Source organism: Pteropus vampyrus, unplaced genomic scaffold, assembly GCF_000151845.1.
Source record: "Pteropus vampyrus isolate Shadow unplaced genomic scaffold, Pvam_2.0 Scaffold40, whole genome shotgun sequence".
Lineage (NCBI taxonomy): Eukaryota > Metazoa > Chordata > Mammalia > Chiroptera > Pteropodidae > Pteropus > Pteropus vampyrus.
The window spans coordinates 3,114,882-3,138,623 of NW_011888821.1; the positions used below are offsets into that span (position 1 = coordinate 3,114,882).

At 45.8% G+C, this 23,742-nt stretch overlaps 1 protein-coding gene across 1 annotated transcript in view; it reads right to left on the reverse strand.

Moving 5' to 3' along the window:
- Window positions 1-592: 592 nt before the first annotated feature.
- GRIN2A (glutamate ionotropic receptor NMDA type subunit 2A) overlaps window positions 593-23,742 on the reverse strand; it is a 376,686-nt gene continuing 353,536 nt past the window's right edge. Inside the window, exons 14-15 of the mRNA XM_011358418.1 lie at window positions 9,207-9,445; window positions 593-2,499 (exon numbers count right to left, since the gene is read on the reverse strand). Coding sequence (XP_011356720.1) covers window positions 700-2,499; window positions 9,207-9,445 — 2,039 coding nt within the window. The 3' untranslated portion in view covers window positions 593-699. The remainder of the gene's footprint in view (window positions 2,500-9,206; window positions 9,446-23,742) is intronic.

The following is a 23,742-nucleotide window of genomic DNA, read 5'->3' on the forward strand; positions in this document are numbered from 1 at the left end:
CTTGGAGCTCTCTGCCCGAGGGCCCTTCTGGCTTCTACTCCAGATGTGTCTTGAAAATGAACGCTAATGAAGGCAGCACAGTTACCACGAAACACACTGCTGTGCTACTCTTTGGGGGAGCCTGGAGTTCTGGGGTTGGGCCTGGGCCATGATGGAAGGCGTAACAATAAAGCTGAACCGGTCACGAAACTAAACTTCCTAATCTCTTGCACATGTCAATCTTGCTACGGTGCAGATGCATTCTTAACTGTTTTATTTGGTCTGTGTCGGATTTACGTGCATACCATATTGCTTATTCTGTATTAGAGAAACCGTTAGGCGTTTCCGATGAGGAAATTATGTGGCGGATTAGTCTCAATGGGATTTGGAATACAAGAGATTATAACATCGCCAGTGGCATCCGAGGCACCATTACCACCAACATACCTAGTGGGCGTGTCGGGGAGACCTGCCCCTTTGTGTGTTTATTTTTGGTTAAGGACTCACCTATCTGGTCTCTGCCGTGCTCAGCACACACCTCACAAGATTCCTCGAGTGGAAGACTATGGCATGGAGCCATGTGCAAAAGAACCAACAAAAAAAAATACCTTCCTAAATCCTCTTCCTCTTTGCAGGGCACTATCGGACATCCAACATTTTCCCTCCAGAACGCTGGCCATTACGTATGTTTCCCTATAGATAAAACATTAATGGAAAGTTTTAAACATCGGATTCGATACTAGGCATTTTCTTGTACACGCGTCTATTGCTGCAGGAATTCAAAACCCTGGGGGCAGAGTACATATTATTCTTATTTGCAGCATAAGGCATAACATGCTCAGAAATATACACATCGCTGTGGCCTCTACTGTCCCTGGAACAGTACGAAGCCGTTGACCTCAAGGACGATCGAAGGTAGCTGTCACTCGCTGTCTGGGATGGCAGTGAGTGTTTATAAGGGTCCGAGGGGCACCTCCCAATGACTAAGCGCTGGTCGTCCGCACAGGGGTGGAGGAAAGGGTTGTCGGAGGCGTGGTCTGGCAAGAGAGACTTGCTCCGCCTAGTGTCCTCCAGACCCCGGGGGAAGAGGGAGCTTTTGTTCCCCAGCAGTTTGCTGGAGGGGACGCTAACCAGGCTCCCGTACAAATTTCCCTCCAGAAGCCGCTCCCTATCCTTGAGGCTTATGCTCCGAGAGGGCCTGCTAAGGTCCAGCTCCCTAGGTTTGTCGAGAATGTTATCATAGGAATGCTGACGGCTGATTCGGAGCTTGTTCTTTTGGAACTGGAGGGTGTTGTTCTGTGCCCAGTCCTGCTGGTAGACCTCCTCCTGGGTGGCTGGATTACCTGTCTCCTGAAGCATCTGGTCTTCGTCGATGTCGTAGAGGTTCCCCATCCGTAGGCAGGCGTCGCACTTGAAGGGGGACCGCACGGTGAAATGGCCTGCGTAGGTGGGCAGGTTGGACAGGCAGCTCCTGCAGTGCGTGGAGTTCTGCCGGTACCGGTCGCTGCCCTCGCTCAGCGGGGAGCTCTTGTCCTTCAAGGTGAAGTGCTTGGAGTAGAGTTTATACTGGTTGTTGTTGGGAAGCCCGTCCTCCTTGTGCGGGGGGTTCCTGTTCATGGGCAGCGTGGGGTCCCCCTGGCGGAAGCTCTCGCCACGGTCCTGGTAGGCGTCTGGGAAGTCCACGTTCTCCGGAAGGGCCATGTTTTCCAAGAACTGGGGGGGGTCCAGGTGGAAACCGGGCTCCTTCTCGCTGTCGATGGTGTAGATCTTGTCCCTGGGGGAGCTGGCTTTGCTCTTCAGGTAGGAGCGCTCGACCTCGCCGCAGTCCTTGGGGTACTTGGAGGCCACCGACCTTTTGAAATTGTCCTTGGTCTTGTGGTTCTTGTTGTTGTTTGGTTCCCTGTGGCACGCGGCCCGATTCGAAGTTTCCGAAATGTCCGAGTGGGCCACCTCTTCTGGAAGGTACCTGGGACTCTTCAGGGAGTGGGTCCTGTTCTCCGCTGTACCTTCGTCCCTCTGGGAGACGGGGTTCTGGGTCACCGAATCTTGGCGTAGCGAGTCCATGGACTTCTTCCAAAGCTGCCGAGGCCGGGAGCTCCCTTTGGCCTCCGTGCTCACGGCCACCTCCACCGTGTTGGGGTTGGACTCGTTGAGGGTCAGAGGGTGCTGACCCTGGAACACATAGTTGTTGAGGTTGTCCTTGTGCCTGTTGGCCACGAACGTCTGGAGCTCGTTCATGTTGTCCCCAAAAATGCTGTCTTTCCCCTGAAAGGACCTGTTGTCTGAATATATCAGGTTCCCCTTATCCGAAACCATGTCCATGATGAGGGAACCTCTTTGGATGAGGTCGGCAGCTCTTTTGGGGGAATCCATTCTTGAGGAGTTCATGTTGGACAGGCCGGAGATGTTCTTGGCTGACCGAAGGAGCTTCAACATGTTGCTCTGCGACCCGGTCAGATTGAAGTCTGGTGACTTCTTCTTTTCCTCGATGTGTACCCCGTGAATGCAGCTGTAAATACCCTGTGAGAAGGGATACAACACACCGTCAGCGGCAGCAAGGAAGGGAAACCACTTCACACCTGAACTCTACCTGCAAAGGTGCGACGTGGCCTTCTTGTAGGAGCCTGGGAGAAACAGGGAAATCCCACCTGAGGCCTGATAATGTTTCTTAAGTGGACGAGGCCAGTGGCAAAGCATCGGGCTTATCCTGTCTCTCTGGCTCAAGATGACCTGACACTTTTTTAGCAAACAGTCAAACAAGGAGTTTGAGAAACGGTATCCACAAGAGCTTATACACCCACCAGGGTCTCAGCGTCTCCACACTGGCATGTAAGGACATTTAAGTGACCCTCCCAATACCCAGATCGCCAACTCATGCTTTTATTAAAGTTTCCCAGAATCACCTTTGGAATCTGGATTATAGAGAATCAGCTATTAACCAAGAAAGCTGGCATAAAAGGACCATCTATTATTAATTCTTTTGGGGGATTATCCCTACCCACACACTGAAGCCATCAATCGAATCACTAGACCCAAGCTGGTCAGAGAATCCTTTCCGATTTCTCTAAGGGTAGGCATGAAATCTGTGCATGATCAATCAGATGTTTTTGAAGGGGTAGCTACAGATGCTAGGATAGAAGGAGAAGTTGCAGGGGACTAGCCTTGCCACCATGTGGGGACATTATCCTCATGAATCCACCATAGAAAAGCAGGGTCCAGGGGATAGAGAGACATGATATGGATCGAAGCCCTGCGGCCACCCTCTTGAACTTTTCGCTTAGCCCACTCAGTATATTCTTTGTGCATTTGTTTGTAAGTGAGTTTGCTCAACACAGAGTTGGGTTTTAGTTAGTAGGGTCGGTGGAGTCCTGATGACACAGTGTTGCTGCGTTTAAATCCATCTAGGGACTGAGTGACTCGGGGACTCCTGGGTAGCTCAAACATAAGCACCCCATCTATACGTCTCTTGTTTATCACCACTCTTTCTTCCATTCTTAAAAACAGCCATTTATTTTTACTTAAAAGTAACTCAAGGGAAGAGCTCTTGATTCAGGAGACGATAGTAGGCAAAAGGGCATCAGTGACATTGTGATTTGTGGTCCCCGCTTCCCTACACCTGCCCCCAGATTTCGGAAGCCGCACCTAAAGGGAACGATTAGATCAAGCCTACAAGATTTGACCTGGTCCTCCCAAGACTGACAGGGAGCCAGCCCAAGAAGGGTTTGTAAAAGCAAATGTGGCAGCTGCGGCTGACTTTGGCATAAACTCGTGGAAAGCATGTGTGATTAACTGTGGACTTTGCTAACAGTGGCTCCATCAGTTCCTCACGGTGGGGAGGAGCTTAGCCCGCAGAGATGCTCACGGAACTGTGACAGCCTCGACCTCGCTGCATTTTTCTTGTGGTTTTCTAGACAGTCGCCACTCCAGCCTTCCAGGAGAGGTCAACAGAAAAGCCTACAGTTGTGTGTCTGAGCGTCTCTTTCTCTGACTCTCTCAACCCCAAGCTGCGTGGCTAAGGCTCCCCAAGGTCACGGCCCTGGCATTGTACCCTTCGTGGTCAGACAAACGCACCACGTACTTCACACAGCACACCACCTCTGAACCGTCCGTGTTAACCTAGTAACAGAATCATCTCCTACCCTGCCCTAGGGGGACTGTGATGCTGTGGGTGAAATCAGGGTGTCAATCAGCCAAGAGCTGTGCCTTTTCTTCCTGTTGTTAGTATGATGAAAGCAGTAGTTTTAATTGTTTTTCCTACATTTGCTTTTTTATTTCAGCGAGCTCCCCTCCTCCCCCTAGAGGTTCTGAGAGCTCCCCTCCACCCCTTCACCCTCAGAGCAAGGTGCTCCCGCCTGCCGCCAGGAGCTGGCCGTCTCTGGTGGCAGAAGTGGTCAGGGAGCAGAGTTACGTTTCGGGAGACGGGAGGATGGCTGCCGACTGCTTTCTCTCATCCCTGGTGCCCCCTGGGACTCACGTGACACAGCTAAGGCAGTTTCCAGGTGCTGATCTACCTGGTGAAGCCACGGAAAGGAGTCAACGTGACAGACTCAGCCTGAATACCCCAGGTTTTGATGACGGACAGCACCCTCCGCATCAACCCATCTTCTAGATGGGCTGCTAGAGGCAGGGTGCATATTACAGAGCAACGGGAAGAGTCAGAGGCCTGAAACCCACTGGATATGAGTCCCAGCCCCATCCCTTTTGGCTCTGTGATATGCCACTACATCTTTCTGAGCCTCCACTTCCACACCTGTACAATGGGGATCATACACACTCCTAAGGTGGGCAACAGGGTAAAACAAAGCAGGCAAAGCACCTGACACAGTAGGGGCTCAGGAAGGGAGAGCCGGACGAGCTGCTCCAGCATCCCTGACAGGTACTTCTACGCTGTCACCTTGCCCTCTCTCCTTTCACACGAGCGTGAGCACATGCCACCCACGGTGTCAAAGGTGCGAGAAAACAGACCCTGCCATTACTGTGGAAGGTTTGCTCTCGGGAGCCTCTGCAGCTTCCTGGTTAGAGGAGCAACCCGAGCTCCGCCTCGGGAGCCGAGCCCGGGGCTGGGGCGGCCGCAGAGTCCCCACAGAGCTCTCTCTCTCTCCCTCTCTCCTCCTGCCCGTTAGTCATAGGTTCGCGCTACATTCTACAGGCTGTGAAATCAGGGGCTCTCTCAACCTCGCAGTGAGCGCAGATAAAATCGCAATGGTGGGTCATCGGCTGTGCTGGACAATTTGCTCTGCTCCCGCCAAGGGCCCCGACGTCTCAGGACTGGGGCTTGGCTCCGCTGTCCTCCTCGGTGCCGTGGTGCCTGCGCCTGGTCCCTGAAGGGTCTGCTATGAATGGAACGTCTGTGTCTGCACCCTCCCCTCCCCCCTCCGCCCAGTTCATATGTTGAGATCTTAACGTGCGATGTGATGAAAGTAGGAAGCGGGGACTTTAGGAGGTGAACAGGTCTTGGGAGTGGAGCCATCATGAACGGGGTCAGTGTCCTTCTAGGGGACCCCAGGGAGCTCCTTCACCCCTCCCGCTATGTGAGGACATGGTGAGCAAGCAGCCGTCTGTGCATGAGGAAGAGGGCCCTCACCCGACCAGGCTGGCACCCCGATCCGGACCCCCAGCCTCCAGAACTGTGAGCAGTACATTTCTGTTCCTTATAAGCCACTCAGTCCGAACAGATGGAGACAGCGTCTGACTTCTACTCACGGGTCCTAGTTACGGGTGAGTCAGAAGCCTCTGTCACTGCTGCCAGCTCCCCTCATCTGAGCTCACTGGGAAGGAGCCACGGTTCCCTTTGCCCGGTCCTTGTCTTTGCCACATCTCCCATTCCTCCTGCCTCAGCAGACAGCCAAGGCGGTTCTTTTTGCTAACAGTGAATATGTTTTTCTACATGAGAGGGAAAGCAAACCAAAGCGGGGGGCATCCTGCAGACAAGCGGGCCCAGTCTGGTAAGCAGTGCGAGACGAAGGCCCCAGCTGTGGGACGAGCTCAGTTCCTGCGTCACATAACGACTCCCCTGGGCTCTGGCCTCTCCCTCGGCAGTGCCAGGGGAGCACGTGTCTCAAGTTTGTATTTGGGCCCAGTTATCCAGGAGCTTCCTGAGGGACGCTGAGCCCACACGGAAGGAGACTGTGTGTGTTGGCTACGTGGCAAGAACTTTACGTCTTGTGTCTGGATGGGCAATGAGCTAGAAGTAGAGGAAGTGGTAACGGAGAGACGTGGCTTATGTGCAGAAAACCCTGCCTGGGGTACAGGTGAATTTCAGAGCATCCTGGACCAAAAGCAACGCCTCTTAGAGAAGAGTCTAAACTCTGAAGCTGGTGAAAGGGACCCAGCCCTGCACACACACACACGAGTTTCCTCCTTTGTGCTTTTTCTGACATGTGATGCAGTGAGAAGAGCTCTGTGTTTCGAGGGAACGTAAAGTGGACGCCGAAGGGCTCCGTTCTACCTCCAGAGGGTGGGTGTGATCACAGCAGCCTCGCCAGGTGTTGTGAGGATCGGAGATGATGGAGGAAACACGGCTGGCCCAGGCTCTTGTTTACACGCCGGGCACAATTCGTCGTGTCGCTGTGATCCTGCATTTGCAGGAGAGTGGGTGCTTTGCTTGGGAATTCCCCACTTCAGGTTCTGTTACAGAGAGCGATCGTGTGTGCGCGATGCAGACACTTCCGTTTCGCTGTGTGTTCTCTGCGCCGTGTGAGCGTAAGCACACGTGTAAGGTGCCATATGCGTGAACATGCAGTGAGACAAGCTTTAGAGGTATGCGGTGGCCCTTGGTCAGAATGGAAGAACATTTTTTTTTTTTTTTTTTTTAGCAATCCAGAAGCCCCGCTATGTAGAGCATCAGCGGCTGAATCCATTCTGAGTTCCCCTAATAAATACGGGAGGTATTTATTAGGGGAATTCAGAGTGAGAAAGGTACATTAAGCGTGAGATCTTCCTATTCACGAATATCAGGCTGTACTTATGTTTAAAGATAAATCTTATGTGGGGAGAAGGAGGCTCAGTGCTCGAGCAGACTCCCTACAGCCTTCGAGGAGTGACAGTGGCTGGGTCCCAGAAGTCCGTACAGCATCACATACTGATGCTGTATAGGAGAGGGTCACAGAAGTCCCCTCAGTGCTCCTATGGGATGAGGGGTCCTTTCTTCCCTAGGGAGGTGCGGCTGAAGTTCGAACTCCAGCCTGTCGAGCCACCACATGACAGTGCCTGCTCCTGTGTGCCCAGTCCCCATTCCACTCTCATTTCTTAAGATGCTTGGAACGGGAGTGAGGGATTTGGTTCACTTCTTATAATAATGATCCTGTCAACTTGGCTTCCTTAACGGCATCCCAGGTAGAGGAAACGCTCTTTGAAACCCAAGCAGGATTTATAAGTAAATGCGACAGTGTGCGTGTCCTCACGATAATCCCAGAATCGTTTGGATATGGAAAGCCTTTAGTAATTGGCAGAGAGAATTAGCTTAAAGTTGGCATGATATCTAGTTGTATGCATGCATGTTGTTATTTTTAAGCAATCTGTGTGTTTAGATGCCATTGAACTGATTAGAAAATATGTTCTCGCACAGAACCTGAGTTTGGAGAGCCACTGAAAGGAAAAAAATAAACCCTCCTCACTGGGCTAACGGGTCCCTGCTGAATCTCCCGAGTTCTTAAAATCATCAAATGCTAAGAATATGCAAATTCCTCTTAAAATAATAAACATTAGCTTATAAAATTAGATGTTTTTAACTAATTTTTTTCTAACCGCGTTTCAAATCCTAATTCATTAAATTCTTTCAGAGTGAAAAAATTCCAAGATAAGTAAATGGATAAATAGATGGCCGGATGGATGACCAGATAGATGACTGATTGATTATTAGATGGATAGATAATGTCATACTGTGTTGGAAGATGAGTAAACGCTTGCATGTGCTTTTCCTATGATGCAAGTAAATGACCTGATTGTACTGACTAATGGAAACATATTACATGAGTTGCATGTGCACATGTTATATACTATGATCGTATCAAGTCTCTTGTGTTGCTTGTATTTGATGTTAGTTGCTGTGTAAGAGTGTGGGCTCTACTTGGTGTCACACCATCTAGATTCAAATCTTGGCTCCACCAAGACTGTGAGTCCTTGGGTAATTCTGAGAACTCTGAGCTTCCCTATTTATAATCTAGAGCTAATAACAGTACCTACCTCACATTGTTGTTTTGTAGGTTAAATGAGATGGAGAGTAGGAAGTCCTCACATGGTACCTGGCACATATATGTGCTCCACAAATATAACTAGTTTCCATGATTGTTATCATTACTGATGAATTATATCACTTGTGCCTTTTTAAGGCAACTCACACTCATGCCATCTTGTGCAGCAGGAAAGGTGCTTTAGCTGTACCGTGTGCAAGCTCACTATAGAGTGTTGGTTTGAACGTGTGTGTTTTGTTTTCTGTTTGATGTGTGTGCATTTTCTCATGGTTCTTCATGTCTGTGTTTCGTTTCAGGCTCTGTCGTGATGCACATGCTCCCTTGGTTTTGTTGGATGTGTGTACCCATAGTAGGGTATTGTGTGTAGATTACGTTTTGTCATGCACATGCTGCTGGAACACACGCCTATGCTGCAACATCCTGCGTAAACATTTTAGCAGCATATCTGGGTGCTAATGATGGAGGCCAGAGACTGCTTTGTTTGGCTCACGTGATGTTGTGGTTTTTTTTTTGTTGTTGTTTGTTTTTAATGGAATCAGTTACTAATATTTAAAAATCAAAAGGTTTCACATAAAATCAGAATACTACTTTCTCTTTTACGAAGGAGGAGACCTGATAACATTGGCCCTGAATTTTCATAAGACAATACGGAGCAGGCGTTGAGGATGACTGCCCTGTGGGCGTGGTGAGCATTACACAATCTGTCACCGTTCCCTCCTTTCTCCATCGCTCCCTCACTGGGACACCCGGATTCGGTGGCCATTCTGCATCTCATCTGTGCTGTTTTTCTCATGCCCGGCCCGCTTCCCCCATTCGCCTTTTTTTTCTGGCTTCCACAGTCATCTGGTCTGGCGACCCTTGGCTTACGAACACCCACAACCTGGATGCCCTTCCGACACGCCCAGGAAGGGTTGGTGAGTGAGGAGAGGATGTGTGGACCCTTGGACCAGGAGTTGGGACTCCCTGGCTCCCTGGAAGCCCCGTGCCTTCCTGGACCTGCAGCTGCAAAAGGAAGCGGCCGCTGGGGGTACTGACCCTGCTGATGGAGAAGAGCAGCCCGGGTCGATCGGAGCACACGCCCGTGAAACAGAAGCGCAGCTTCCAGTAGAAGAGGTGCTCCCAAACGAAGGTGATGAGGCTCAGGGCCATGGCGGCCGCCAGCATGTAGAAGACACCCGCCATGTTATCGATGTCCAGCTGACTGCTCATCACCTCATTCTTCTCGTTGTGGCAGATGCCAGTGAGCCACAGGGTCTCCAGCTCCTCCATCTCACCTGGACAGAAGACAAGACCCACAGGTGGTGAGGAGCAGGGCATGCACTCGAGGCAGACACCTCTGGCTCTGGGACAGACGTGTGTGTGGCTTATGGCTGTGTCATCTTAAGTCATTGAGCTCTCCTGCTCTGCATCCACTCGCCTGTTGAGTGAAGACAATAATGCTAACAATATATATTTAATATTGTTGTAGAAAGATGAAATAAGATGATGTATAGAGAGTTTGGCACAGTCTTTCTATTGTTTTGTTTGGTTTGGTTGGTTTTATGGTCATGGTCATTATGTTTGGCCCATCCTGCTTTTCTCTATCCCTACCCTCAACACGCACCCAAGCCTGGAACAGGACACGGGATAAACCGGCAGCAAGCAACAGTGGGAAGACCTGCAGTCCAGTCATGACTTCATCACTTACTATTAGCTGTGTGACCTCTGAGCCACAGTTACCCCATCTGTGAAATGGGTATAATAATACCACATACTTCCTAGCACTGTGGCCTGGATTACACGAGCTCATGTTTGCCAGATTCCCGAGTGTAGTGCTTGGCTCACAGGAAATTCTCGTATACTGTAAAAACAATGCCCAGTGCAGTGCCTGCCACGCAGCCGTCCTCAAATATATTAGTTTCTCCTTTCCTCTGCCTTGAGAACATCCAAGATTACTGCAAAAAGTCACCCACAAGCCGTGAATTTAGGCGCAAAGCATTAATTGGATATAGAGACATCCCAACCAGCTTAGAATGGTCCCTTGCAAAATGAATACCTCCCCCACTTCAGTGGGCAGTTAATGAGGCAGGTGGGGTTTTCAGTGGAAAAAAAGAGGTAGTAGGCATGCTTAGCGTTATTTTGTCTCTCTTCTGTGTGCATTTTATCCAGTTGCCACTTAGGAGCAAATTCTCTGATCTAAATGTCTAGCAATTATACTAACTGCCTAGCAATTCACTAAACTCTGGCACTTAGACTATAATTCAACTTTTAAAAACTATCCTTCGAGGACAGTGAAAATCAAGGAAGATACATACAATGTTAAATGGAAGGTAGGACTATATTGTATACATACATAATCTTTAAGATATAATAAGAGACATGCAAAAAAAAATAAAGGAAATACTCCATGTTTATTCGATCACTTCTAAAGAAGTTAATAATTGCTTTCCTATTGCTCTCTTTTTCAAGTTTTGTGAAATCAGCGTGTATTGCTTTTGGTTCATTCTCTCTCTTGGCTGATTTGGTGGAACATAGAAATCCAAGTCCACAATTATTATTCCTTGACCTTTTGAAGGTGTTATGAGTTTTCTTCTGATCTAGACTGTAGGTGTTATTTGCAGTCAGCTAATTGTCATGACTTGCTATGTAATTTCTATTTTCTCTCTAACTGCTTTCGAGAATTTTATTTTGCCTTTGGTGTGGAATCTAGATGTGGATTTGTTTTATTTGCTCTGCTTTGGACTCTGTAATTCTTCAGTCTGATGATTCATAACTTTAATTCCGGAAAAAAATCACCCATCATTGCTCTGCATTATCAACTCTCCCATCCTATCTTCCTCTTCTTTTAATTAATAGACTTTATTTTTTAGAGTAGTTTTAAACATACTGAAAAACTGAGCAGAAAGTACAGACTGTTCCCATTTACTTCCTCTTCTCATCCTCTTCAGTTTCCCCTATCGACATCAGTTTATGAACCAATCTTGATACATTATTATTAACTGAAATCTATCATTTATATTAGGGTTTACTCCTGGTATTGTACAGTTCTGTGGGCTTTGTCAAAAGCTTGATGTCACGTATCCACCATTATAGTATCATACAGGATAGTTTCACTGCCCTAAAACTCCCCTGTGCTCTAACTAGTCATCTCTCCCCATGCCCCATCCCCAACCCTGGCAACCACTGATCTTTTAACTGTTTCTAGTTGTGTCTTTTCCAAAATGTCATATAGTTGGAACCCCATACTATGTGACCTTTTCAGACAGGCTTCTTTCACTTAATCATATGCACTTAAAAGTTCTTCTACGTCTTTCTGCGACTTGATAGCTTATTTCTTTTTATCACTGAATAATATTCCATTGCATGGATGTATAGTTCATTTACCCATTCACCTATTAAAGGACAAATTGGTTGCTCCCAAGTTTTGGCAGTTACGAATAAAGCTGTTATAAATATTCACAAGCAGGTTTTTGTGGCGATATAAGTTTTCAACTCTTTGGGGTAAATACCTAGAAGCATATTGCTGGATTGTATGGTAAGACGATGCTTGGCTTTGTAGGAAACCACCAAACCATCTTCCAAAGTGGCCGTACCATTTACATCCCTACCGGCAGTGATTGAGAGTTTCTGTTGTCCAGTCCTCGCCAGCATCGATCAGTGTTTTATATTTTGGCCATTCTGATAAGGTGGGTTTTCATCAGCAAGTCTCTAATGACACATAATAATCTCACTTTTTCTTCTGAAAATTTTGTTCAAAATATTCTGGACTTTCTCATTCCATCCTCTAGGTTATTAACTTTGTTTCAATATTTTCTATTCCTTTATCTGTCCTGCAGTTAGATGATTCCCACAGATCTATTTTCTAGGTCATTTATTCTTTAGTAACATTCAGCTTTATGTTTCAATTTTCACCTATTTTAAGTGACTTTCAACTGGCTCTTTTAAAGTTCTGCCTGTTCTTTTTATCGTAATGTCTTATGCTTTTGTTATGATTTTTAAAACTTTTATCCATTTAATGATTTCAAATCTACAGTCGTTCAGATAATTCTCTACCCTGCACTCCCCCACCCCCTTAGTTCTTGGGATTCTCAATCTTCTGTCTGTTGTATGTGCAGCTCTCATGGTGAATTACTTCCTTGTGAGATGTGCAACTTTTGATTACGAGCTGATCTTCAGTAGACTTGTTCTCCCCCCCTAAATCCCATGGGACTCCCAAGCACACTGGGCTACAGAAATGTCCCTACAGCATGGTTCTGGGTTTGCCTCCACCATGGTCCCAGGAACTTTCAAGGTACCAACTTTCATAAGAAAAAAATCTTTACTATTATTACTACACTATTTAAGTAGTATATGTTTAGACCTCCATAGTCATCTGAGTTTTAATTTCTCACTCACAGCTTCAAACAGATGGCAAGCCTTCTTGTACTTTCTTTGCTTTGATGGACAGTTTTTTTCTAATCTCCTTTTCACAGATGCATTGACTCATTGAAAGTCTCGGATTTATGCAGTGGTACAATTATCTACTCTCTGCATGATTCAGGGCTCCCATGTGGATGCTAAAGCCCCAGTCTCCATCCCTATTGCTTATGTCCCCTTAGGCTGCCACAGCTCGGCTGAAAAGTACCACGAGGATATCCCATCTCCCTCTGTTTCTGGCACCTAAGGATTTCCCTTTTTTTTTTTTTTTTTGACTGTGTGTTGTACATGTATACAAGCATGTTACAATGCAGGACACACACACGCACACATGCGTGTACACACACACACATACACACACACCTTGACTGTGTGTTGTACGTGTGTGTGTGTGTGTCCTGCATTGTAACATGCTTGTATACAGCACAAGAGGTCTCATCTCAGTTTGGTTTTCCACTGTACAGCAACCATATCTATCTGTCTAACTTTTGTAATCAGGATTTAAATAGCATCCATGTTTACGGAAGGAAAAAACAGGAAATAGACCCCTTTATAAGTTCTTCACCCACAAGGAAGGCTGCTGGTTCATCAGCGGTGCGGGCAAAGTGATGAGAAGAGATAGCTCGATTTCAAGTCCTTTCCTTCCAACAGCCTTCGATGTCACTCCTTCAAAAACACAGCGTGCTGTTGACGTGCCCCCTGTTTTTGGGGTTTGTGAGGACACCAAAAAATGGGTCTTTTCACCACCATGTTTGGTCAAATCGCCAGCATATCTTCCTTTGGGCGTTGTCCCACAGACAGCCACGTTTGTATGGTTGTAACGGGGTCAGTTTGGGTGTAAGAAACACCATCTTGATTCCTTTCAGGATGTAAATGGAAAGAATTCTCCTTTGCCCTCTGCCCAAACAAACACCTTCTTTGAATAAGGCAACTGGTAAACCAGACCTGCATCCCGAAAAGGAGAACAAAACGCACATTTCTCAATACCAATTACAGCGTGTTCCATTTTCCAGTTAATCATTTCCTGCCTCATGGCCTTCTACTGCCAGTGTACCGAACTGTAGTTCAAACACTCTCTTATTTCATTTTTAATTTACTCAAGTATATTGTAATCTTCTTGAGGGAGATCGGGGACCATGTTTTATGATTTTGATATTTCTCGTGGCCTACAGCACATATTAAGCACTGAATCTATATTTTCCGCTTCTTTCCTCCCACCCCCAGACTGAAATTGGGCGGCACTGCAAAAACGTTCAGATCTGTCGGGTGAGTTTTTTGGTGCCGTATAAATGGAGGAAACACAGAGCAAAAGGGAGCTTGCAGTGGACTGAAGAGTAAGAGGCTACGAAGTATGCACATCCGCAGCTAGAATAAAGCAGCAGATGTCATTTTTCCAAGGAGCGGCCCTATGATGTTTCTTCTACTGTCAGTTTCTCCATTACAAAGAGGCTGTGATCTTTGTTGATGGGATCTTATGAACCAAAGCTGCTAAACGGGACAGTTCAATGTCTTTCCTGCAGCAGACTCCTTCTTGCTGGGAAGATACAAGCTGAGAGCTCCCCTGGGAACAGGGGGAGACGGGGCAGCTTTGGGTGTGCAGACAGGCCCCTGTGATCTTTCTCCCTCCACCTGAAAGCACCAGTCCCTGTATGACGCCGAGAGCTCTCTCCCTCTCTATTTATACCTCTAATGACGGGAAGCTCATGTGTGCTCGAGAATGCCTTTGCATCCATGAAAGTTACACCTGTTCAAAAGTTCTTCCTATATCTGTCTTCAGGGAAAAAGGCATTGCCAGCCACAGGTACCTCAGACAGCCTCTGAGTTCTGTCCCATCCCTAGGAAGGCTGTGAAGTCCAGAATACACAGCAGGGGCGTCACAGCGCTCTCTGTTCCCAATGTCGCCAGCTAAAAGGCAGAGTGGTGGGGCTTCAAGAGGCGGGAGCCAGAAAGATGTAAAATCTAAAAGGGAACAGGCAAGGACAATTGAGACTGCACTGCATGTGTGTCTGAGACTTGCTTCTATTAGCAGCTTGACGATGCTGCAAGAGGCTGCGTGAAATGGACAGAACTGGCCAAGAGCAAATCCTGTGCAGAAAAGATACAGACAGTGCGGGCCCACACGTGAATACATGTCTCATAGCCTCTCTCCATCCACTCACTCACAAGGTAGAAGCCATGGGTTTCTGATATGCATAAAGGAATGAATGAACATCCAAGCGGCACCATCTGGCAAATCACAAGGAAAAATGTTTCAGGTAGAAAATGCTAGAAAGAGCTACAAAAGGGAGTGCCCTTCCTGAGGGTGTGGGGAGCGTGTCAAATCATCCTAGAAGGTCCAGACAGTTGCAGGAGGTAGTGTGAGAATCAGACAGCCCGCACTCCACGCCCACCTCCAACACTGACTACCCACTGGATCTGGTTCCCGATGCTCCTCTTACCTGTCTGCCCGCTCGTCCGTTCGTTTATCTCTTTTCCTATTCTTTTGTTTCGCAAAGTTACATAAATTCTATGCTGCTTTGGGCACTAGAATTTCCAAAAGTTACCCCAGGTAGCCCTCGTATCAACTTAACGTGGCTGGTGCCGTCATCACACCCATTTTCCAGGTGAGGCACAGAGCGGTTAAGGGACTTGCTCGGTCTCTCTGAGCTCCAGCGCTAACATCTACCAAATGTAGGACACAGCATTTACCGCGTGGTTGTTTTGTTGGAATTCAATGAGGCTGCATGCACACGGCGCCTGGCACTCACTCGTGACACAACCAGTATTGCTGGAGATCACATTGTTTCCTGCCTAAAGCCAGGGAAGCTGCAGGGTGGTGAGGTGCGGTGGGGTGGAACACATGCCCTTTCTTGTGCCTCCCAACTCATGCGGTCTATGAGTCCAGGGATGCCTATCCAGAGAGAAGGCTTAGCCGTCCAAGAAGAATCTGTTGCATCCAAAGTAAAAGAAATCGGGTTCTCCATTCTGCCCTCAGACTCATTCTTCTCACCTCCCCAGGGGCTGCAGTCGCTTTTCAGATTAGATTTCTTCCTTCAGTGAGACTGTCTGAGTGCTAAGGGGATTGCTTTGGGTCAGGATTTTACAGCATGCAATGTGACTAGCCTTCAGACTTTCTGAGCGTTTCTCCTCCGAGGTCGGTTGTAAAAAAGTCCATTTTTGAACCTATACCCTTTAGGCTTTACCCAGGGCCTGAGAATTTGCTGAAATACATCTAAAGTCAGCCCAGGCATACACCCTTGCAGGCACTCATCTACATATTTTCTCCCTTGGTTTCTGGCCAAAGCACCTGACCTTAGGCGGTGATGGTTTGGAAACAAATAGTGTGTGGTTCTGAGAAGTGAGGTTTGATGTTCTGTTTCATCTGTAGTCAAGGTAACTAATGGCTTTTGGTTCTCTGAAGACTTCATCTGGTTTTGCCTTAGTCCCTCATGCATTCATTCATTCATTCATTCACTGAAAAAAGAACATTTCTAAAGCACTGAGCACGCGGTTGGCATCTCTATATTTTCATACAGAGACAGACAACACGTTGTCATCAGCCTCTACGAGCTCAGAGTCCTGTAGGAGAGACATTCACCCGAACCAGTAATTATGGCAAAATGAGATGACTGAATTTGCATATGGCTGGAGGCAGGAAGAAACATGGAGTGTGTTGAGATCTGAGAATGGTTCAGGATTTTGGAGAAGGAAGAAGAGATCAAAGGAGGAGCCCGAAGGGCAGGAGCCCATTGCAAAGGACTCGGCTTTCATGCTAAGGAATTTGGGGTATTATGGGAACATTGAGGCCATTGGATGAGACCAGCTGTATGCTTGGTGGACCCAAGATTCTTTAGCTGCTGTCCTCACACGTAACGTGAGGCAGGCTGTTACAGATGTCATATTTGATGGTGAATTTGAGCCGTGGTGCTACGGTGTGGAGGAAGGTGACCAGGAAGTTCTATCCCAATAACACAACTGCTATCAGAGTCCTGTCCTGGTCTCGGAGGTGGGCAGAGCATGCAGACTAAACTCTCCTATTCGCAGGATCCGCAATAAATGATTGGGAGAAACCCATGTGTAAAAAATTGATGATGAGGATCTACTGTAAGTTGTCATCAACATTACCAGTGCCCATAACGATTACTCTGGATATACTAGCCACATGGTATCGTGCCGAATACTCGGCAATGGCTATATCCGGGGTTCAGCTCTCCATCTCCAGGAAGTCTTCTCTGACTGCACTGGGATGCTGGTCAGAGAACACAGTTTCTCCTTCCATGACATCGGGATATCTCATCAATAGAGACTCTCTGAGGCTAGAGTATAATCATCGATCACTTCTACAGCCTCCGCATTGGGAAGCGAGTTTACTCAGGGTGGAGGTCTTGTCCTATTCTTCCTGCAACCCCAGTCCTTGGTGCAGGGTGTGGCTCATAGAAGGTGAACCCCTAAAAGTGTGTGGACTAAACATGACGCAAGGCTTCTTTCCTTGATTAGCCTGTGATCTGCTGATCTGAGGATCAGCGAGAGCCCAAGAGAGGGAGGAATCTGTGAGGTCACAGAAAAGGGGTCAGGAATCATTTCTGGAACCCAGAAATCAAGGCTGACTCTGGGCGCAAGCAAGTTCTAAGCAAAGGTCCTAGCAACAGAGGCTGGTGGTTCCCCACTGGGAACCGACTTCCATCCATAGCCGGCAGACGTCACGATGACGTTCCTGCCGATCCCATAGGGTTTGCTGTGAACACCAAGAGGGGAACTGACCCCATTTCAACCTTGTTTCATGTCTTGCCAGGGACTGAGAACTCTGGGGTTCTCAGAGGCCTGAACAGAATTGGAAATGGCAAAGGAACAACTTTCTTTGTAGAAAATCTAGGGCACCGCCATCAGCAGGCTCGTGTTCTTGGTAACAGATTCGGCCACTGAGAGCTCTGAACTGTGGTCCCAGAGGGAGGACAGCTTGGGGTCTGCAGGGCTGAGGCTAGCTCTACTTCATGCTCAGTTGCCCTGGAAGGAAGCTGCTGGTCAGATCTGGGACGTAGTCTGTGGCCTTGAAACAAAGTAAGGTCAGCCAAACCATCTGATCACTGACCTTGGAGCCTTAGCTTCATTAATTCTAAACTCTTGAGTCTAAGTCAGGTGACCTCGGATCTGGAAATAATAGCATTTGGTACCTGGGACCTCTGTATCCATGATCTTTCGGGGTCACTGAACGGTTTGCTGGAGAGGAAAGAATACCCTTGGTGTGGGGTAGGGGACAGGGGGAGAAAAACAGTACGGGAGTCTGGACACATATAGACTAAATTTGGAAGATAACGCTCCCTTATTTAAATGCCAGAATATTCCATTTCTGTATAATGCTGAGAAGTCACAAAACCAAAATAAAAATAGGGCTAGGCTTAAATGTATCCAGTTAGATGCAGAGACAGGCTGTCTGTGGTGTAAATGTTCCACCTTCTAACTGAGGTCTCTGCTCTTTGGATGGAGCTCAAGTACTGCAGAATGCATTGTGGGTTGTCGCCATCTGGCTGGGATTTCAAAGGCCACATGATCCACTGTGCAGTTTGGACGTGGGGAATCTTATGCACACAGGTCCTCAACCTGTGTCTCTTGAAGAACGAAAAAAGAAAAAGAAGAGAGAGAATTGGGCATCTCTATGAAACATCGAACAATGTACATGGTCACAGTTTTCCATTAGAGGGTGGAGTTGGTGAGAAATAATTCTCTGGACTAAGACTGCAGAAAAATTGCAAGAAGTCCAGGAAATCCTATGTATAACGGACACTTCTGGAGTCTGCTTAACCAACCTGCCTCATACACAGAGAGATGGTCAAGCTGCTACGACTTAAAAGGCATATGCATTTGTGAGCACGAATGAATTCATAGTAACTTCTTGACATTGCACATGTTCTTAACCCATAGTCCTCAAATTCCTGGGACTCACTGTGTAAGAGAGAGAGGACTTTTTAATATCAGAAAAGGATCCCTGAGTTTTAAAAGGCTATAGGTGTAAGAAAGGAAAAAAAAAAAAAAAAAAGGATAGCAGTAGCTCCGCATCCCATGCCAAGAAATATCTTCTTCCTTTCAGCAAAAGTAAAATGACGTCACCGCCTTTCAGGTCCTTTTTTTTTTATTGAAGTGCTGTCAACAAGCTTCCTGAGACTAAAATCCTTATGCAAAAGGAGCACATCCATTGTCCGTTTTATCTGCATTCCCCATCGCCTAGGAGAGTGCAAGGGGCTTAATGGGCACTCAAGACTCTACTGCGCCATGGAGGAGAAAGAGAAGGAGAAAGCAGAAAGGAAAGAAAAGGGGAGAGGAAAGAGGGAGGAAGAGAAAAAAAGACAATAAGGAAGAAGAATGGAAAGGGGAAAATGGGGTGCTGGTTCTCCTCTGGCCTCCTCCCTCTTATCCCAACTCAGAAGTTCCAGATGGGGATGAGGCCGTGGCCAGGGATGCACGGGAGAGCACATGGGGACAGGGGAGTGGTTACATTCAGATTCCAACTCCGGAAAGTTCGTGGGCAGGCACTACAGTCCTCTAGCCCCATTCTACTAGTGATGCTACTGAGGTCAAGCTAGAGGAACCAAAGTCATGAAATACTAAAGCTGGAGAAGGAATCTGGTCCGGGCCCCTGTGATCCTACAACACCATCCGACCACACAGCCACCGAGGAACACACCTGGAGTCGTTATATGAGCCTGTTTTACCTCTCTCCTAGCAGGTAGAAACAGGGCACTCAGAAATTAGAGGAACCACGTGCACTGCAGCTGGGAATGTAAACTGGAAGTACGTACTGAAGTGCAATATATGCACGCTCTATGACCCAGCGATTTCATCCCTAGATCTATCCCCAAACAATAAAATGCCTGCATGCACTCAAAATGTACAAGAATGTTCAAAGCAGACAAAAATGAGAAATAACAAAAAGTGTCCATCAATAGCAAATGTCCAACATTCATTATATGAATATGCTGCAAAATATAAATAAATTGCAGCATATTCATGTAACGGAATACCATGCAGTAATGAAAGTAATGAGTTATAATACAGATTAATGCCACAAAAGATACAAATGAATGTATGTTGTATAATTCCACCATTTACTTGAAGTCCAAGGGTAGGAAAAAAATCTATCCATGATCGTGGAGGACAGAGCGGTGGTTACCTTTGGAGGGGGCAGGGTAACTGGCTGGAAGGGGCCGTGGGAGAGCTTTCTAGGGTGCTGGTCATTCTAGATCTGGATCTAGGTGGCAGTCATACAGCTGTATAAAACTAATTGGACATTGAGATTTGTGAAATATAACGAATGTATGTTATAGTTTACAAAAGGCAACAAAAACGAATTAGAGTGGATTAATAGAGGTGTAAGGTGTTCTTCTATTGTGGGGGTCAAAAGAAGAAATATTAAGAAATATTAAGGAAAGACAGAAACAGTCTTTCTAAAAAGAAAAAAAAAAAAAAAAGCCTTTAAAAAAAAGAAACTTTTTTTTTTTAACAAAGGAAAAAGTCTTAAAGGACAAAGGGGCATGAACCATATTAAATCCCTCTATATTGTTGGAATTACTTTTTTCAAAATACATTTTGACTTTTATAATTTAAGCCAGAGGTCATCAATCTTTTTCTGTAAAGGGCTAATCAGTAAGTATTTTCAGCTTTATGAACCATATGGTCTCTGTCACAACTGCTCAGCCCTGGCCTGACAGCACAAAAGCAGCCATAGGCACACACAGTACAGACACAGATGTGTCTGTGCTCCGATAAAACATTATTTACAAAAATAGGCAGAGGGCCAATGTATGCCATAGTTAGCAGAGTCCTGATTTAAGCAGTCAAAAAAGGAAACAATGATTTTAAAAAAATTATGAATATGTGAACAAGAATAAATCCCAACTTAAGGAACTCCTATTGTTATCATCTATGATACTTATTAGGTGGGTAACAGAGCTGTTCTCAAACCACTCAATTTGGTGAGGGTGGTGCCATTACGATCCCTAACTGAAAGAGGAGAAAACTGACCCTTAAAAAGGTTAAGTAACTTTCCCAAGGTCATGGAGCAAGTAAAGATCATTTCTTATACTTGAACCCAAAGCTTCTGTTCTTAGCTACACTCCATGCTGCTACATTTATGACTTTTTTTGTGTGTGAAATATTATAACTAAAGTTTTAACAAATTACCAAGATATATAAAATATTCATTAAAATTTATATGTAAAAGTAGTTAAATGGTCAAAAAAGACGAAAAGACAACTCACATTTCCCCCCACCCCCAACGTCCACTCGTATTCAAAGAATTCAAATTAAGGCAACCCTGAGATAGCTCACTGCACCTTCTTAAATAGCAAAAAGAACCATGATACTCAACACTGCTAGATTATTTTAAACTTGGTACACTGATTCATTATTAGTAGTACTTTTAGATGGGAACAAAGTTTTGGAGCATTAATATGACATTACAAATAAAGACTCAGAGATATTTATAGCCATTAACCTTTCAAATTCTACATTTAAGAGTTTGTTACAAATAGACAATTCGAAAGAAAAAAATAGTCATGAAGATATTCTTTCCGTCATTATCTATACTAGCAAAAAAAAATAATAGTTAAGAAAATAATGAAATATGGTTTAATGATTATGACATTTTATGAAAAGATTAAGATAATTGTTGAGGACCAGATTATGTAATAACATGAAAAAATGTTTAAAATCTACTGGTAAGTGAAAGTAGTGAAATATAAAAGTGTACATAACCAATAATTATTTAAAGAAATGTGTCTGCAAGTAACAAGAACCAGAAGGTTCTCTCTCTCTCTCTCTCTCTATATATATAAAACAATTATGTAAAGGTAGCGCATTTGGGTGTTTTTATATGTATGTTCTATTGCCTTTCAAATCAAAGCGTGTAAAAGGAGGAATGTGGGGCCACTGTTCATCCATCCTGTAAATCCTGCATGAGTTTCTGTGACATCAGCATTTGACTTACCAGCAAACCATTCATTATTTCTTATTTCAACTTCGATGGTTCTCTTGACATTTGACTTTTCCCTGGTCTGAGCGATTCATTGCTTGTCAGGAGTGAGTTTGGCACTGCAACCTTGTTCTAATCCTGGTGACAGACTGGTAATAAACACTGCAGCTGTGGGACTCAAGGGGCCCACGAGGACATTCACTTCAAACTCACGCAGGCGAAAACCCTGGGGGTTTTAACTCAGAGGACAGTCAATGGCTCTCCGGGATATTTATGGATTTTATCTGTTTCTTAAGTAAGTACCGTTCTATTATTATTCCAAATATGTCTCCAGTTAAAATTAGGAGGGAGATAAACAAGCTTAATTTTCATGGTACCATCTGGTCACAGGCCAATGGAGAAGCAGTAAATCCCTTTATTGCTAAACTATGCTTAAGACTGACAGTTTCTTCCTTTGAAAAGATTTCATTTCCAAGTGAGTAGTTTGCTCTGGACTTCATTTCTAGGTCTTAGTTTCTAGGAGGTGACAGTTGCTGGGTCATCAAAATGATCATTAATCACCCCCTTTGGGTCTGTATCATCAAAGCTGCTATTTTGTATACAAATGAGGTTTCTGTGCATTTAAAGTCATCTTTAAATAGAGTCAAAACAATAATGAAATCACAGGAAAAACTTAGACTCAGTTGACCCATTGCCAGTAATGGTCTCTAGCCACACTTTGCTGGTGGTTCCGAATGGGACCACATTCACATGTGTAAGGGATCAGCAGAGCCATCGAGAGTCCAAACCTGGTTCCAGATGAATTTAACCAATAAAAGCACTGGCTCGTCGTCCGCCTAAATGTGGGCCTTTCAGTCTTGCCTGCTTTATGTTAATGCTGTTATTACATGAAAACGAAATCTTTGCAAGTAACAAACATTTTCATGTCTATTTTGTTCTTTCCTGAACGAGAAAGCTTAACATTAAAGCCTATTTGTCTGCTTCTGCCATTCCCAGCCCACCCCTGAATCTCCTCTGCTCCTTCCTGTGATCACCGGGCAGGTGGACGCTTACAAGTTCCACACCATTTATTCCTCAGGTTTTCACAGTCGCCAAGGGCTCTGAATATGGGAACTCAGTTAGCAGCCCTGAGAGGAGGAGGATGAACAAAACACAGGGCCAAGATCTAACTTCATGGACCTCCAAATGAGTGGTCTGTCGGCCACTGACATTTGTATCTAGTACTTGCCAATCAGAGAATAAATGCTTCTAAATGCTAAATATTGCTATTCTAAAGAGTGGTTCTGAAATCTTATTGTGTATTAAAATATCCCAGAGAGGATGTAAAAATGCCCCAGGGGGTTGAAAATTAGATTATTTTCCACAGGCTTCCCAATTGAGTCTGATGGGCATAAAAATGTCAGGAGCATCTTTATAAGTAAGGTAACTGTCAAGGACAATAGAGCAGGAATCTTTAGTCATTTTTATATCCCACCACCTGGAGCTTCAAAGCTGCTTGGTTATTCTTTGTTGAATGACTGTTTACGTGGAGAATGAACAAATGAATGACCAAATGGGTGAATGAATTGGGGGGCTCCGTCAATGGCACCTCATCTTTGCCAACTTGACTTGTAAGTTCGTGATTTACAGATTAGCCTAGTTCAGCCCAAACTGTGTTTCGGCCTTGAAGTCTCAATGTGATTAAAACATGTTTAGCAAGGAACAATAACTTTCTGAAATGCTGGAGATTATGCAGCTCGGAGGAGCTCTGTGGGGAACAAGCAATTTAGGCGACGGAATGGGTCTTTGTGAACCTGGAAAGGCTGCTCTGCAAGCCCATATCGGGGCCAAACATCTGACTCCTCTTAATTACATTCTGCCCTTGTTTCATTCCTTCTCATCTCTTGCTTCTGGGTCCTGAGTTTTCCCCTAACTACCAGGGTCGAATGATCTCAAAAATTAGGCTGAGCTTGTTCCCGTGGTGCAGAGGCCCAGGGCACGGACGAGTCTCCTTTTTCGTAGAAAAATGGAAAAAAAGTGTAGGTCACTTTTCTCGCTCGCCCCCAACCTCGCTGAGTTATTTTGCCTGGCATCGTCTGCAAGGGGACTGACGTTATTCCTTCAGTGAAAGAAGAAGGCGCACTGGATTCTGATCGACCTGAATTTAAATCACAGCTTTGCCCTTTTTCAGATGAGAGAACCTGCCTTATGAGATGCCTATGAAGACTGTAGCAAGAAAAGGAGGAGCGATAT